We start from the raw sequence: 16858 nt of genomic DNA, 5'->3' as shown, positions 1-16858 counted from the left end.
ACATGCTCTTCCAGGCTTTGCATTTCCTATAAATTGATGGTTAGAATTAGAGGTTTAATTAGATTCAACTGAATTTTTTTAAACTACTTATATAGGTGGATATTTATGTTTCTACCACTTTTAACGTGTTTCTGAAAAGAGAACAAATTTAATATAAAACAGCTTTAGTTTTAAGCTTTTTTTCCCTCCTTTCTTCTAAAAAAACCACTTTCCAGTCTTGGCTGTTGGGTACTACTGATATGCTTAGCTTAGAGTGGAAGATGATTTTGCAGTTAGTATAAATTTAATTTTACATTTAAACTGAGTATTTTAAAGCATGAGTCATTTCACAAAAATATTCTTTCAAATGTCTAACCTATCTTGAATCATATGTTTATAACTGAATTCCATGATTCCAAGAAACAGTAATACTTTAGTCCCCCTCTGCCTTCTTTCAACTCCTTTTACCATAATCAAGAAAAGTATTTATACTTGTTATATAATGCATCTGTTATCAGCAAGTTCTTCATCAGACTGTCAAATACAACTCACTTTTAGAATGAGGTTGTTCTTGCGAAATATTTTCTGCAAGTGAAGTTTCCCTGTGAAGAAATTTGTTTTAAAAAATGTGCTTGGTACCCACAGAAGGAATTATTTAATTCTTAAAAGTCCAAGAGGCTTTTTTATTAAATATAATCTTCACTCTAAGATAGAGAAAATATTCTAGTACCATCAATCCGAATTCTTTAAGATAGAAACTTCAATCATTAAAATTGTTATGGAAATATATTTGATAGCAGATGTTAAGTTACATTAACAGTATAAGCAGATTACAAAATGGTAAACTTTCATTTTTATAAAACAGACCCAAAATAACACATAAGGAGAGATATACCAATGTTAACAGTAGTCATCTTTTGGTGGTAGAAATGAGTGGTTTTATCATTTACAAAATTTTTTATATTTGATAATTTTTATAAGAAACATGTATGTTTTTTCATGGAAAAAAGCCAGTATCCAAACCTCCCTCATCAGCATCAAAGCTTATGTTGTGAGAGACTTGTAAAAATCATGTCTTGATACTAAAAAAGTCAAGGAGACTTTAAGTCACTGGAGAGTCAAAGGCTGCTTCTAAATGCCCCCTATAAGCATCATCCCTTCCACCAATGTGGTCATACCTGCCACAAGAGTTTAATGGGCAAACAGAACTGGATAGAGCCATTCCTTGTATTTCCTGAGACTCTGAAGCAATTTGCGGTTCGGTCATCTCCTTTGTAGACATCTTCTCTTCTTGCTGTTTACGTTAAATAAACAAAATCAATGTGTTCCTCTTATCCAGAAAATGCTACCTATTTTCAAGCTTTAGCTCCAAAACTAACTTTACTATACTCTTCCCCTAGCCATCCATTAGCCATATAAAATGTCTGTACTGCAAAAGTTCTTCCCAGTAATTTATGTTTGCAGTATAAATTGGTACTGTTGTACTCAACTGAGTAGTGGTAAACATATACACACACTGAATTTCTTCAGCGAATCCCATACTAATGGCTCATGACTAGAATAAAAAGCTAAAGTCAGAAGTAACAGTACAGTGATTTAGTGTATAACTAAGAAGTCAATAAATTGCATCACTTATATGCCACAAATTCCATTTGAAGTCACTTGTTAAATTACTTTCCTGCTCAACTTTGCTGCTACTAATAGCTAAGAAACTACCAGAAACTCTGAATGGGTGCTGGCAGGACTTTTACCTTCTTTATTTTTATATTGTTTAAATTGGTCTCAATAAGCATTAGTTTTATGTTTTGAAAAAAGAGAAATGACCTGATCACCCGCTCTTTCCTGCTGAGTAGTTTGGATTTCTTTTAGCTTCTTCTCCATCTCTTCAATCTGTTTCTGCATTTCTGCTCTCTTCTCTGCACTGGTCAGTAGCTCAGCTAGAAACAGTAAAGTTGGCTGAGGCATTACTCCTCATAGCAATTTATTCTGTCAAAAACTGTCTTTGGGGCTCATGTCCTCAACACATACACTATTTTACAGATGAGAATGACACAAATGAAGCAAAGTCCTCAACCTGAGGTCTAGGTTTCTATTCTTTTATTCATTCAGTCAACAACAAAAAAATAGAGTATCTATTATGTACCAAGCACAACTTTGAGCATTTTAGTATTATATAATACAAAGTCCTTGGTCATGTGATGTTAACATTCAATTTGAGGGGGGACAAAGACATACACAAATTAACAAGAAAATCAGTGTTAAAAATAAAATAGGTGAAATGACAATGTGTGACTTGGTAGGGGGATGGAGGTCAGGGGCTACTTAAGTCCAGTGATCAGGGAAGATCGTCTAAGAAAGTTACCTTATAAGGCTGTAAGTTGGATAACAAGGGGCCAGTCATATAAAGATCTGGGGAAAGATTCTAGGCCAAGGGACTAGTTGGCACAAATGCCCTATTGCAGGATCATTGTGTTCAAGGATCCAAAGGACAGCCAGTATGGTTGTAGCATAGTAAGAGGGAGAAAAGTAAAAGACGAGATTGGAGAGGCAGGCAGGGGCCAAATAATGTAGGCATAAATAGTTTATATCACATTCTAAGACAATGAGAAAACACTGGAGAATTTTAAGTGACATGACCTGACTTTTTAAAACAGACAATTTGCTGTGAACAAAATGGACTGTGATAAGGCCAGAATAAGGGCAGAAAGTCTAACTGCAGTAGTCCAGCTAAAAGACTCTGGTTTGGAATAAGGTAATAATGGGAATGGTGATAAATTAAAGATATATAAAAATTTTTGGTGGTAACATTGATAGGCTTATTCATGAGATGTGGGGGAATGGTAAGGAAAGAAGGATCAAACATGACTTCTTTTTTTTGGCTTGAATCAACTGGGTGCATGGTGATGCCTCTTATTGAGACGGGGAAGCCTGTGGTACATTTGCATTTTGGGGTGTGGTTTGTGACAGAAATCAATAACTGTTTTTGGCTATGTTGCGTTAAAAATGTCAATGGATTAGTATAGCCAAAAGATGCAGGCAACAAACTATGAGTCTAGAGTTCAGGTGAAATGCCAGGGGTGGGGATATGAATTTGAGAGTCCATGGACTATGAACAGTATTCAACCTATTACCTAAAGATAGTTGTAGAAAGAAAAGATAACTGGAATATTCCAGGACTTTCTTCTGGGCCTTAGGAAGAAGAATGAGAAGAATAGCAGTAAAGGAAACTGAGAAGGAATACACATCAAAGAAGAAGCCAAGAGAAGCATTTCATAAAGTAGTACTTCATCAACTCTGCCAAAAGAAGCCAAAAGGTCAATAAAAATCAGGACTGAGAAACAGCCATTGGAAGTTTCTGGAGACTGTGATCAGAGTTGCTTCAATGGAATAGAAGGGATGCATGAAGAAATAATAGATATTAAAGAAGATTACAATTCCCCCCAGATTTTGCTGTGCAAGGGAGTATAAAAATGGGGTAGTAGCTGGAGAAGAACATGAGGATGATGGAGTCTGTTTCCTTCTTTAAAGAATGGAGACATTAGTGTATATATGTATAAATTGGTGAGAATGGTTTAGTAAAAAGGGAAAACGCTGCAGGGGGAAGAAAAAAGAATCACTCCTTTGATAGGAACAGAGAGATGTTAACTTTCACAGAAAGAATTTTAGAGTATATAGGTATAGGTACAGATTGCAGATATGGCAGATTTGGTGGAAGAAAATGGAGTTACCGTTATATTCCTTCTAGTCTCAATAAAGTTAGAAACAGGATTATATGTGAGGAGGGACAAAGATGTAGAAGATTTGAAAATATGAGAGAAAATTAAATTAGTTGTTTAGCAGAAAGAAAAAAATCACCTATCAAGAAACTAGTTAAGACTTTTAGGCAATGGTAAATGCTTGTTTTAGATTTGTGATCAAGAATTTTAAGCTGAGACCAATACATACAGTTGCATTTTTCTCTAGCTACATTTAAACTACTTGGATGCAGGTACAGAGTGTGAGCAGACAGCTGGATTTGACCAGGATTGGTTTTGCCAGGTGAATACAATATAGTGGATGGTGTAGGGGCAGAAAGTAAGCTATGAGCCAGGTGCTTGGTCAATTAATGAATGACTACGTGACTAAAAAGTCAGAGGTGAGATCACTTAAAGAGGTTCAAGAGGGAGGGAAAAATTGGAAGACATGAACCTGAAGGAAGCTTTTTAAAGGAGAAAAGGGAAAATGGTCTGGAAGTAGCAATGGGAAGAAAAAATTGACTTTAGGCTCTGCCTGTGGCTTTCTCATTTCTCGTATATCTGCCTTAGAGTAAGTAGTCAGCAACCATCTTTGAAGCTAGTTTTCAGTATAACAAGAAATCACTTTCTCACGGGCATGAGGATTTATAAGAGTATAAGCTATAAATAGTGGAAATTACACATTCATGAACTAGATTGAGAGACAAGCTTAGGAAATGAGTATTATAATATCCTCAAAGGTCAATACCTCTTTTTAACTCCTCAAATCCCAACTAACCCTAGCTCAGGTCCTTCTTTGGCTAGTTGAGAATAAAACACACAATTTTACTTTTATAGACCTGGTATAGCTAGATCCTTCCCTTTAGGAAAGAGTAGTTTTTATTTAAGTACCCAGTTCCTTTTCTAGCCCATAATGAGCCATCTTACCAGCCTGCTTCTTTGCTGGGGTCATTCCTACTTTTTAAAAAGTTTTATTAAACTAGCTCCTTGCTCTTTAACCATTCCCTGTCTCCTACCTACACAGAGAGATTCCATTTTTCAACGTATTATTTGAGCCCAGAGTACTTTTGTCAGGCTTGGAAGGCACTAGCTGATGTAACAAATGAAGGCAATTCCAAACTTACTAACAGTCTGCTTTACAGAGGTTTGCTTCTAACTTGTCACCTGGAACTCTGAAATAATTTTTTTCTCAAATAAATTATGAGTGATGGTTAAGTTTCCAAGTTAGCCCTATGAATGCCATATCCTGTTAAGTGAGCTCAGCTACAATTGTAGGTTATTCTGGATGCGTATGATTTAAAAAAAAAAATGCAAAACTCAAACATTTATTTCTTCTTTCTTGGTATAGATCCTAGTAAAAATGTCTAAATGGATGAAATTCATTTTTGGACTCCCTACCTTCTTTTCTGTACTCTCGCTCATCTTCTAATGCCTTAAGCTGTAAATGCTATACTCTCCTACTCTAAGCCTGTTCTGTACTACCTCTTGCCCCCAAGTACTTCTAGGCTTCAGAATCAGAACCATTTCCCATTTTCCCCAAATTTCCAGTTTTTCAAAGTGAAATATTTAGAAAATATTAGGAAAAGCACTTAATGTAAAGGCACGGCATGTACATGCACGTCAGGGATTATCGCTATCTGCCTATTGCAGGGAAATATGAATTGTTCGTGCAGTTCAGAGCTTCTCCTCCTTTACTTTTGAACACAAATTTAGTTGCTTAGTGTTTTTCCCCAGGGGTTTCATGGAAAGCAGCAAAAGAAGTTCAACTTAAAGAGAAACACAGAAACCATAGAAGCATCACATAAAGGTACACACAATGGGGCAATTTTCCTCAGACTTAACATATCAAATCAACCTTCCTACACCTAAGTTATTTTTACAAACTTGAACTAGATCAATACACATACCTTCCCTTCGCTCTTTTAATTTCTTCCGGAAAACCTCAGCCCGGATCTCTTCAAAAGAGAACTCCCCAACTCCTGCATAAATCTTCTCCTTACAGTACATCATCTTCTCTTTCTTCTCCTCAGACTCTTGCTGATGGCTCTGAACTCTTTGCAGGAGATCACCTTCTTCCTTCCCAGGCTTTCTTGTGCTTAGAACATGGTTTATACTGGGTTCAATTTTACATGGTGTCCTAAAAGAAGCAAGATAATGATTATTCACCATAATAGATCAAATGAGTTATTTCTTACATGCTTTGACAAAACAAAGGAACAATATAAGTACAGGGACTATATGTAATAGATTTCAAAAACAAAAACAAGTAAGATTGAGAATAGAGGTTAAAAATAATTTACATGATCCATCAACTGTTATGTTCTGAGCACTACTATGATGAGGAAGGAAATTAGCTATAAGTTAGTGTTATCAAATAGCTTATTTACAGGTAAAAATAAAGCTAAATACCATATCTTAATCAAACCCAGTGTACAAAATGAAATTAACCTATGCAATAAAGCCCATTTTCCACTCTTAAGCATCCCCCAAAATTAGTTAGGAATACAGCATTTGGGGAACTGATGATGTGAAATTCCAGTTTCTCAGCTGAAGGGGAAGAATAAGAATGGTAATGTAGGTTTGAAAAGAATGAAATATAGTGCCTCAACCAGGATAGGGCAGATGTTCTCAATCCTGGCTGTGGCTCAGAATCACTTACATATCACTTATATATTTATTTCCTTATGTAACTTTTTACAACTGAAGATACCTGGTCCTTACCTCAGGTACACTGAATCCAAACTTTTAATGCTCCAAGCATCTACATACTTAAAAGGCTTCCTCAACTTGCTCAACTGATAAAGGACATCTATGAATAACCTGCATAAACATCATACCTAGCATATAGCAAGGGGTTATAGATTAGTTTTGAGGAAACTCTTGCAATGGGACACGACCTAGTATTAGAACCTCGCAATATTACATATTAGACTAAACCTTGGACTGCCTGATATCTAATCATCACAGATCATACTTTTTCTTATAAACAGAAATCCCAAGGGTTAGGAAGAAAACAAAAAAGACATCCAGAAAGAAAAAAGAAGTTAAGAGGAAAAACTGCCATTATTTCTAATTACTGTCAATAACAAAGGTAGAACACCTCACTTAAATCACAGTGACTACTTTTGACTACAATAATGTAAATATAAACCCATTAAGTTTATTCCTTAATAAGAATATTACCAAATGGTCTTTTAGCCCTAACATACTCCAAAAAATATAGACATAAAGGAAACAAAACTTTGTCTGGTTACTTTCATCCCCACAAAGGAGAAAATGCCTTTGGGAACTAAGATAGGTGCTCCTGATCACTCTTAATAATTCCCACCTCAAAATATCTGGAAACCAAACTCACATAACTGGTTGTTGTGCAGTCTCTTCCACATATGGAGTAAAACTGGGAAGCACAGAGGGAACAGCTGTCATAGAAGCTGTACTGCCACGAGGCTGGCGATAAAGAAGAAAACTAAAATTACCATAGTTTTACATTCTGACACAACATATGCAGACCATGCCTAATTATTCAACAGGAATTAAAAGAGATGCTAAAAATACTCCTCTACTCTAAGTTTGAAGTTGTTGTTATGTCGAATCTAATGCACTGGATCTAAGAGTCCTTACCCTGTACTCCAAAGGCCTGCTTGTGTTCCAAGGGCCGGCTTGCAGCTCATTCTCTTTGGCCCTGGGCACAGGGGGTGCTGTCCATGGCTGGACTGTAGGCTTAGACTCCGCTCTGGAAGCCTCATCAGCATTTTCATCAAAAACAGTAATTCTAGAATTACTTTGCATCTGTTGAGGAACTGGATTTTGGAGTCCTCTGTTCTGGCTTAGAGCTAAGAGAAAATTATTAAAACTTCATGTAAAACCTTTAATTATCAATTTAGATGCCCAATAAAGTATACCTAATTCTTTCTCAAATCAAGGAGATTATTTCTAATACCATAGATGCATATTTTTTAAATAATAATTTTAAAAAACTTAAATGTATCAAGTTAGTAATTTTTAAATCCATTCTGTATTTGTTACTCATACCCTTCCTCCTTTCCCTCATCTATAATGTTTTACTCATAGATATCCAAAAAACAAATTCTACATCTTCCTTCAGTCATCATTCTAATAGTGTCTAATTTTATCAGAGACTAACCTAATCTTAATCTTTGTTTTTCAGTTTAAAATTTTCTCTCAGTGGAAATCAGCTGAAAAGTACTGAATCTAGAAAAAACAAGTCAGCCAATTTATTAGTGGTATTCTCTGTTGTGGGGCTGCTAATTAGAATCCAGCTTAATCATGATCTAGATGAAATATTCTTTAGGACAATACTCCCTTTGCCCAAACTCTAGGATCTCTAAGAAACATTCTGAGCATTAAAAGTTGATGCCAGGAGTGGGATAAGAGAATTTTTAAAAATCTGGTTGACACATCTAACCGCTATAAATTTGGTTAAAAGCTTATTGCTGTCTGTACCTTCTGCTCAATTTTGCTGTGATCCTAAAATTTCCCTAAAAAATTGTATATTTGAAGAAACGCTTATTGCTGATCATCTTTAGGTATATAATGAGAGCCTAATTTCTGGCCCCAAAAAGCTGAAGACCAAATTAATACATTCTTTGAGGCTTTGGTACATGTAAGCTTTACTTTGATAATACTTGCTGTATTATTGCACATCTTCTTTCAACTCACAACTCAAACTCTAGATGCTTCCTACGTATTGGATTTTTCTTAAGACACAAAATGCTGATATGTTTTGGTTTTACTGCATACCATGATCTCAGCTCTCCTTTTTTGCTGCCTAGTACTCAGAACACTAGGACAGTGCCCACATATATATGTTTATACATGATCTCCTTACATAATTTGCCTACCACCCAAGACTAACAGCTTCCAATAATAACACTTAAACTTACCCTTGAGAGCACCTCCTACACGGCTGATTGGAGCTCTTGCTGTCTTTTTCCCTTTGCTTTTTAGTTCAGCCAGTGTGCTTCGTTGTGGTACAGAAGATACAAAAACTTCCTCCTCCTCATCTTTCTCAAGTGCCAACAGAGTTTGCCGAGACACTCGAGCTTGGAATTGTCTAAAGAGAATGGACAATTAACACTTGGTGAGATGACCACTACTCACCAGATTCAAAATTTCTAATTTGTTGAAGCAAGGGAGAAGAGTAGGATAGGGGAACAAATATACAAAAATAACCAAAGGAAAGTGTTTATTCTCTCAAGAATAAAGAAAGCCACGCTGAAATTAGAGAAGGTTTTGGCTAGAATGATTTAGCTCCCCCTGTATATGCCCAAATTTGACCAATTAAAAATACTCTGAAGAGTACCAGTAGGTTGATCTCAGGATCAGATCAGGGTGATTAAGATTAAGATTATAGAATTTATTAAGATCAGAGTTTCCCATCACCTTTTTAAACTTACAAAATAGTTGAAAGAGTAAATGAGCACCTATATACCCTTTACCTAGATTCACAAATTGTTAACATCTTGCCACATCTATTTTATCACTGTTTGTATGTCTCTTTTTCTCTCTACACAGAATCTCCACCCTCCCCACCACCCCACTATTCTTTCTGAATCGTATGAAATGAAGTTACATCCAACATGACATATTACTTTAGCGAAGCTGGCAGAAGTTTTAAGACAACTTCCTGTGCTTCTGCCAAAGTTTAAGTATTATCAAAAGGGTAAAAAACTGAATAAATGGCAAATGCTGGCCAAGATGGAATAAGCCCACGATAGCCTCTCTCTAATTAGAATTTAAAACTCTAGACAAAATACAAAAAAGCAACCGAGCCCTCTGAAAAGTAAACAAAAGCAAGTAGACTGTGGAGAGGAGTCAAACTTGAAGACAACCCACGCAGGTTTGTTTCCTGTTTTTTTTCCCTTCTTCTCTTTCCCTCACAGTTTTGAACTGTTACACTGGTGGTATGGAAAACTAAAACTCCTACAGAAACTGCATCTTTCTGGCCAGAGGACTGGGACAAGGGGACTCTGAGGGCCAATGATTATGGGAGAAATACTGAAGAGGATAAGCTGAAGAAGGGAATCTCCTAATTCTGTATATGAACTGACACAAGCAGTGGACTCACTCCTGAGCTATGCATACACAGGGCAGACCCAAAGCTGCACAGAAAAGGGTCTGAAAACTGAACTATAATATAAACCACCATCCAAGTCCTAGATTAACCCCAGAGCAAGAGACACATAGGATAGACCCAAAGGTTTTGAAAACTGAACTATCACCGGAATCAATACCCATATAAGATGAAAAGGAAATTATGATATCTAAAGGTTGGTTGCTTAGTAATAAGACAAAAACATCAACATTCTCCAGGGGACATCAACCAACAGGACCCAGAGTCTAATAATAACAGGATAAATATCCAGGAAATAATCCAAAATTACCTGACATGCAAAGAACCAGGAAAATGTGACTAATTCTCACAGGAAAAAAAAATCAATAGATACAAGCATAAATGACCCAAGCATTAGAATTTTCAGACAGAGATTTAAAGTAGCTACTAAAATGATGCTCCATGAGATAAAGGTAAAAGTATTTGAAATGAATGGAAAGATAGAAGTTCTCAGCACACATAGAAACTATAAAAAAGAATCAAATGGAAATTTTAGACCTGAAAAATACAATATTTAAAATAAAAAACTTACTGGATACACTCCATATCAGAATGGAGATGGATGAGGAAAGAGTAAATGAACCTGAAGACAAATCGATAAAAGTTGGCAACCCTTAAGAACAGAAAGAATAAAGGGTAAAAAATTATTTTAAATGAACAGAGCTTTAGGGATCTGTAGAATAATATCAAAAAGTCTAACATATGTGTAACTGAAGTCCCAGAAGAAAAAGATACAGGAATAGAAAAGTATTTTAAAAATAATGGCTGAAAACTTCTCAAATTTTGTGAAAGTCATGTATTTACAAATATAAAATGCCCAGTAAATCCCAAATGGATTAAATGCAAAGGTAATCACACCTAGACTCATCACAATGAAACTGCTGAAAAGCAATGTTAAAGAAAAGAAATCTTAAACTTGCCCAGAGAAAATCAACACATTACATAAGAGGGGAGGAACCATCCAAACGACTGTAGATTTCCCATCAAAAATCATGGAATCCAGAAGACAGTGGAACATCTTTAACATGCTCAAAGAAAAGAACTTTTGACCCAGAATTCTACATCCAGTGAAATATCCTTCAGGAATGAAGATGAAGAAAAACTAAGAGAATTTATTGGCAAAAGACTCACTCTAACTGAATGGCTTAAAAAACCCTCTTCTGGCTGAGGGGAAATATCAGAGGAGAAATTGGAACTTCAGAAATAAAGAACAGAAATGGTAAATACAAAAGACTATTTTTTTTCTCCTAAGTTCTTTAAACTAGGTATGGCTGTTAAAAGCAAAAACTATAACATTGTCTGATGGGGTTTTCAACGTATGTAAATGTAATACATGTGACCAGTATACCAAAAAAGTAGGGAAGATAAAGAACATACATGGTTATAAAGTTTCTATGTTTTACTCGAAGTGGTAAAATATTAACTCTAAGTAGACTGTGAAAGGTTAGATATATGTATTACATACCCTAGAGCAACCACTTAAAAAAAAAAAGCTAATAAAACAAAATGAAATACTATTTAAGTATATTCAAATAATCCAAAAGAAGGCAGGAAAGGGGCAACAGATGAACAAAAGATAAGAGAATAAACTGAAAACAAATAATAAAATAATAGCTCTAAATCCCACAAAATTGATAATTCTATTAAAATGTTCTAAATAGGCCATATAAAATATATTGTGAAAGTTGAGAGAAACACAACATCCAACTCTTTGCTGTGTATAAAAACACTTAAAATGTAGAGACATTGACAGGTTAAAAGTGAAAGGAGCAATCTTCTTAAAAAATGGACAGAAGACTTGAATAGATATTTTTCCAAAGAGGAAATGCAGATGGCTAACAGGCACATGAAAAGATGCTCAGTATCACTAATCATCAGGGAAATGCAAATCAAAACCACAATGAGATATCACCTCACACCTGTCAGAATGGCTATCATCAAAAAGACCACAAATAACAAATGTTGGCGAGGATGTGGATAAAAGGGAAACCTTGTACTCTATTGGTAGAAATGTAAGTTGGTGCAGCCACTGTAGAAAAACAGTAGGGAAGTTTCTCAGAAAACTAAAAATAGAACTACCATATGACCCTGCAATTCTATTCTTGTGTATATAACTGAAAAAAAAAAAACCAAAAACACTAATCTGAAAAGATACATGCACCCCAGTGTTCATAGCAGCATTTTTTACAATTGCCAAGATATAGAAGTAACCTAAGTGTCCATCAGTAGATGAATGGATAAAGATGTGGTATATATATATAAAGTGGAATACTACTCAGCCATGAGAAAAAGAAATCCTGCCATTTGCAGCAACATGGATGGACTTGGAGGGGATTATCCTAAGTGAAATAAGTCAGCAGAGAAAGACAAATACTGTATATCACTTATATGTGGAATCTAAAAAAAAAAAAACCACAACAAACTAGTGAACCTAACAAAAAAGAAGCAGACTCACAGATATAGAGAACAAATTAGTGGTTACCAGCAGAAAGAGGGAAGAGGGGAGGGGCAATATAAGAGTAGGGGATTAAAAGGTACAAACTACTAGGTATAAAATAAGCTACAAGAATATATTGTACAACACAGGGAATACAGCCAATATTTTATGATAACTATAAATGGAGTGTAACTTTAAAAAATTATGAATCACTATATTGCACACCTGTAACTTTTATAACATTGTACATCAACTATGTACAATAAAAAGAGAATACCCTTCGTTAAAAAAAAGTGAAAAGAAACCCACAAAAACCTGTAATATGAATGTTTGTAGCAATATTATTTCATAATTGCCAAAAAATGAAAACAACCTAAATGCCCATTAAATGACGAATGGATAAACAAAATGTGGTACATCCATAGAACGGATAAAGAAAATGTGGTATTATATCCATAGAATGGCATATTATTCAGCAACAAAAAGGAATGAGGCAGGGGGAGGGTATAGCTCAAATGGTAGAGCACATGCTTAGCATGCATGAGGTCCTGGGTTCAATCCCTAGTACCTTCATTAAAAAAACCCAAAACTAATAATAAATAAATAAATAGACCTAATGTCCCCCCAAAACAAACAACCAAACAAAAAAATTTAAAAAGGAATGAAATACTGATATATGCCACAACTATGTTTACCTAACGATGAATCTTGAAAACATGTTAAGTGAAAGAAGCCAGTCACAAAAGACCACATAAAGTGGGATTCAATTTATATGCCATGTCCAGAATAGGCAAATCCAGAGAAAGAAAGCAGATTAGTGATTGCCTAGAACTGGGGTGGGTGGGTATGAGGAGGGACTACTAATGAGCATGGGATCCATTTTGGAGTGTTAAAAATGTTGTAAAATTAGATTGTGGCTATGGTTGCACAACTCTGAAACTCATATAAAAAAAAAAAAGTAAAGAAAGGAAAAAGATATTCATGCAAACTAGAGAAAGCTGGAGTGGCTGTGTTAATATCAGATCAAGCTGACCTTGGGACAAGTATGACCAGGGATAAAGATGAACACTATATAATGATAAAGGGATGAATTCTAAATGTGTACCCACCGAACAACAGAACTTCAAAATATATGTAGCAAGACTTACTATGAGCTAAAAAAAGAAAAATATAAATTTACCATAAAAGAGACTTCAAAATTCCACTCTCAATAACTGATAGAACAAGTAGACAGAAAATCAGCAAGGATATAGAAGATCAGAACAGACTACCAATCAACTTGACTTAAATGACACTTACAGAACATTTCATTCCAAAACAGCAGAAAACACACATTTTTTTCATGTATACATAAAACATTCACCATGATAGACCATACTTGGGACCATAAAATGAAACTTAATAAACACAAAAGAATTGAAACCATACAAATTATGATCTCTAACTACAATGGAATTAAACTAGGAATCAGTAACAGGGATATCTGAAAAATCTCCAAATGCTTCCTAATTAAATAATACACTTCTATATAACCCATGGATCAAAAGATATACGGAAAATTAGGAAATATTTTGAACTGAGTGAAAATGAAAATACAGTATTATATCAAAATTTGTGGGGTACAGCTAAAGCAGTGGTTAGACAGAAATTTCTTCTATTAGAAAAGAAAGTTCTAGAAATCAGTGCTACAAATGCCACCTTAAATTAGAAAATAAGGGCAAGTTAAAGCCAAAGCAAGCACAAAAAAGGAAATAATAAAGAGCAGAAGTTAGTAAAATTAAGAGCAGAAAATCAATTAAGAGAAAAATCAATGAAACCAAAAGCTGATTCTTTAAAAAGATCAACAGAAATCAATAAACTTCTACTCAGACTGACAGAGAAAAAAGAGAAGACCAATGTGAGGATTATCAGTATCAAAAACGAAAGAAGGGAGTTCACTACATAATCTACAGACATTAAAATGATAATAAGAGAATACTATGAACAATTCTACACCCATAGACTCATCAACTTAGATGAAATAGACCAATTCCTTGAAAGATAAAAAATACCAAAGCCCACTCAAAGAAATCAAAGATCTAAATAAATGGAGAACCATATCTTGTTCATGTACAATACTAATCAAAATCCCAGAAAGCTGGTTCTAGAATCTATAGAAAGTCAAAAGAACTAGAAGAGTTAAAAAGAACAAAGTTAGAGGATTCATATTACCTGATTTCCATACTATAAAACTACAATCTAGACAGTGTGATATACAGCGATGATAGACACATAGATCAACAGAACAAATCAGTTTCACTCAGTAACAGAAAGAAATCTACACAAATATGATCACCTGATTTTTGACAAAGATGCAAAGGTAATTTAACGGAGAAAGTCTTTTTAATAAAATGGCACAAGAATAAACCGAGGTTCACATGCAAAAAAAAAAAAAAAAGGCCTGATAACTTCCATAAAAATTAACTCAAAATTGATCACAGATTTAAATGTAAAAAGTAAAACTAAAACTAAAATTTCAGCATGAAAATACAGGAGAAAATCTCTGTGACCCTCAGCTAGACAGAATTCTCAGATATACCAAAAGCACGATCCATTCAAGAAATAATTTATGTTAAACTTCTTCAAAATTAAAAACTTTTGTTCTATAAAAGACACTCTCAGACTTAAGCTGGGAGAAAAGATTTACAAATCACTTAGCTGACAAAAGACTTATATAAAGAACTCTTAGAACTCAGATGCATTAGGCTACATGAAAGCAGCCAGACTATACACTGTATGATTCCATTTATATGACATTTTGGAAAAGGAAAACTACAAGGCTGGAGAGTTAATCAGTGGTTGCCAGGGGTTGGGATTGTGAGTAGTTGTTGACTACAAAGGGATATATCATGGGGGAATTCTATGGAGTGATGAAACTATTCTGTATCTCGATCATGGTAACGGTTACATGTCTCTGTTTACTTGGGAAAACTTATAGAACTGTACACCAAAGAGTAGATTTTACCACAGTAGAAAATATTTAAATATGTCTTTTTAAAAATTGAATAGTAACTAAGTTAACTTGCTAATCCCTGGGGAGCACTTTATTCAGAAGCAAAATGACTGTTTATATCTCTTATTAGTTTTAAAGAGTTAAGCTCCAGAGAAGCAGTTTACCGGTGCTGGGACTGCAGTCTTTCCAGTGGTTCAGCTTTCTGTTGAATCCCTTCCTGGAATATCATATCTGCTTTCTTAAAGTTTTCTCTAGCTTCATATTCTTCAGCCCATGAGATATAGAATTGAGCAAGTAAAATGCCAATTCCTTGGTTATGTAAATAACTGTACATATCCAAAGGTTCATTGCATAAATGCCCCTGTAACAAATTGAAAGCATTAACAGTTAACCAATTTCTCTTGACTTACTGAGTATCTATTATGTGCCAAACAATCAGTGGAGATACTGTATTTAGTTTCTGCATTGAAAAAAATACACTGATTATAATACAACATTATAAAGAATATATTGGAAAGACCTAAAATGCAGACGAAAGTAAAAGATCGATTTGTAAGAAAAAGAGATGGGGGGAAAGACTTCAAGAAAGTGTGACATCTGAAGTATGTCTCTTAAGGAGGAATACACTTATTTAAGGTAGAGAATGGGAAAGAAAGGGCATTTTAGACAGAGAAAATAGCATATGCAAAGACATAGAAGACTATAAGATTGCAGGGGTACAGGCAAAACAGGAGTTTTTCCAAACTTGTAGCCTCAGTTAAGTCCTCTTTGTATATATTACTATACAACTCAATACTTTCCCTCTTTCTCTTTTGTTACATTTACAATTAATTGCTTACCATCTGTCTTTCCCAATAAAGCAAGCCCCACAAAGGCAGAAAACATTGCTATCTATTACATTCCAGTCCCGAGCCAGGCTCTGGTAGAAAAAGGTTGAATAAATGAAATGCTTCATTTATATTTTTGACAAAAGCAACTAGTATTTTATAGTTTAATTTTGCAGTAATTCAGTAAATGGAGTTTTTCTGCTTATCCAAATTAGTAATGCTCTCCTTTACATGATGTTGTTTCAAGCAGTTACAATTCTGAACGTGTTATCAGTGTAAGATCCAGTCCTTGATATCAATTACTACATAAATAAAGCTTAAAATTGATTACATTTCATTAACAGCTTTCTGAATAGTTCTGGTGCAGCATGGGACAACCAATACAGATCAGGTTATTCCAGAGTGCTGAAGGAGATCACTTAAGAAATAATATAAATAAAAGGACAAGATGGTTAGATTAATAGATTCAAAAGTTAAACATATCTTTTTGGTAACCCTTAAAAAGCCAAACTAAAACAATTTTACACTTTCAACTAAAAATACTGGGTATTTTCTAAGAACAAATTTTTCCTTAGCTAGATTGTTATTATCCCTTATATAAATAACTCTGGAGGAATCTTTCCACAAAGCAAAAGAAAGGAGCAGTGTGAGGAACCCATCTGTTACTCCTCCTAAGAAAAAGACAGCAAAATAATTTAATATGCATCTTTTTATCCAGGTACAAAGTTCAGATTATTGCTGATCAGTCTAAAGCTG

General features: G+C 34.7%; 1 protein-coding gene across 1 annotated transcript in view; it reads right to left on the bottom strand.

The window, feature by feature from the left end:
• Window positions 1-16858, bottom strand: part of BUB1B (BUB1 mitotic checkpoint serine/threonine kinase B) — a 43724-nt gene that overhangs the window by 17302 nt on the left and 9564 nt on the right. Inside the window, exons 5-12 of the mRNA XM_010965137.2 lie at window positions 15440-15636; window positions 8618-8787; window positions 7335-7546; window positions 7069-7160; window positions 5621-5850; window positions 1804-1916; window positions 1158-1273; window positions 532-581 (exon numbers count right to left, since the gene is read on the bottom strand). Coding sequence (XP_010963439.1) covers window positions 532-581; window positions 1158-1273; window positions 1804-1916; window positions 5621-5850; window positions 7069-7160; window positions 7335-7546; window positions 8618-8787; window positions 15440-15636 — 1180 coding nt within the window. The remainder of the gene's footprint in view (window positions 1-531; window positions 582-1157; window positions 1274-1803; window positions 1917-5620; window positions 5851-7068; window positions 7161-7334; window positions 7547-8617; window positions 8788-15439; window positions 15637-16858) is intronic.

The sequence above is a fragment of the Camelus bactrianus genome, chromosome 6 (genome assembly GCF_048773025.1).
Source record: "Camelus bactrianus isolate YW-2024 breed Bactrian camel chromosome 6, ASM4877302v1, whole genome shotgun sequence".
Classification (NCBI taxonomy): domain Eukaryota; kingdom Metazoa; phylum Chordata; class Mammalia; order Artiodactyla; family Camelidae; genus Camelus; species Camelus bactrianus.
This window is presented reverse-complemented; position numbering and strand designations above follow the sequence as displayed.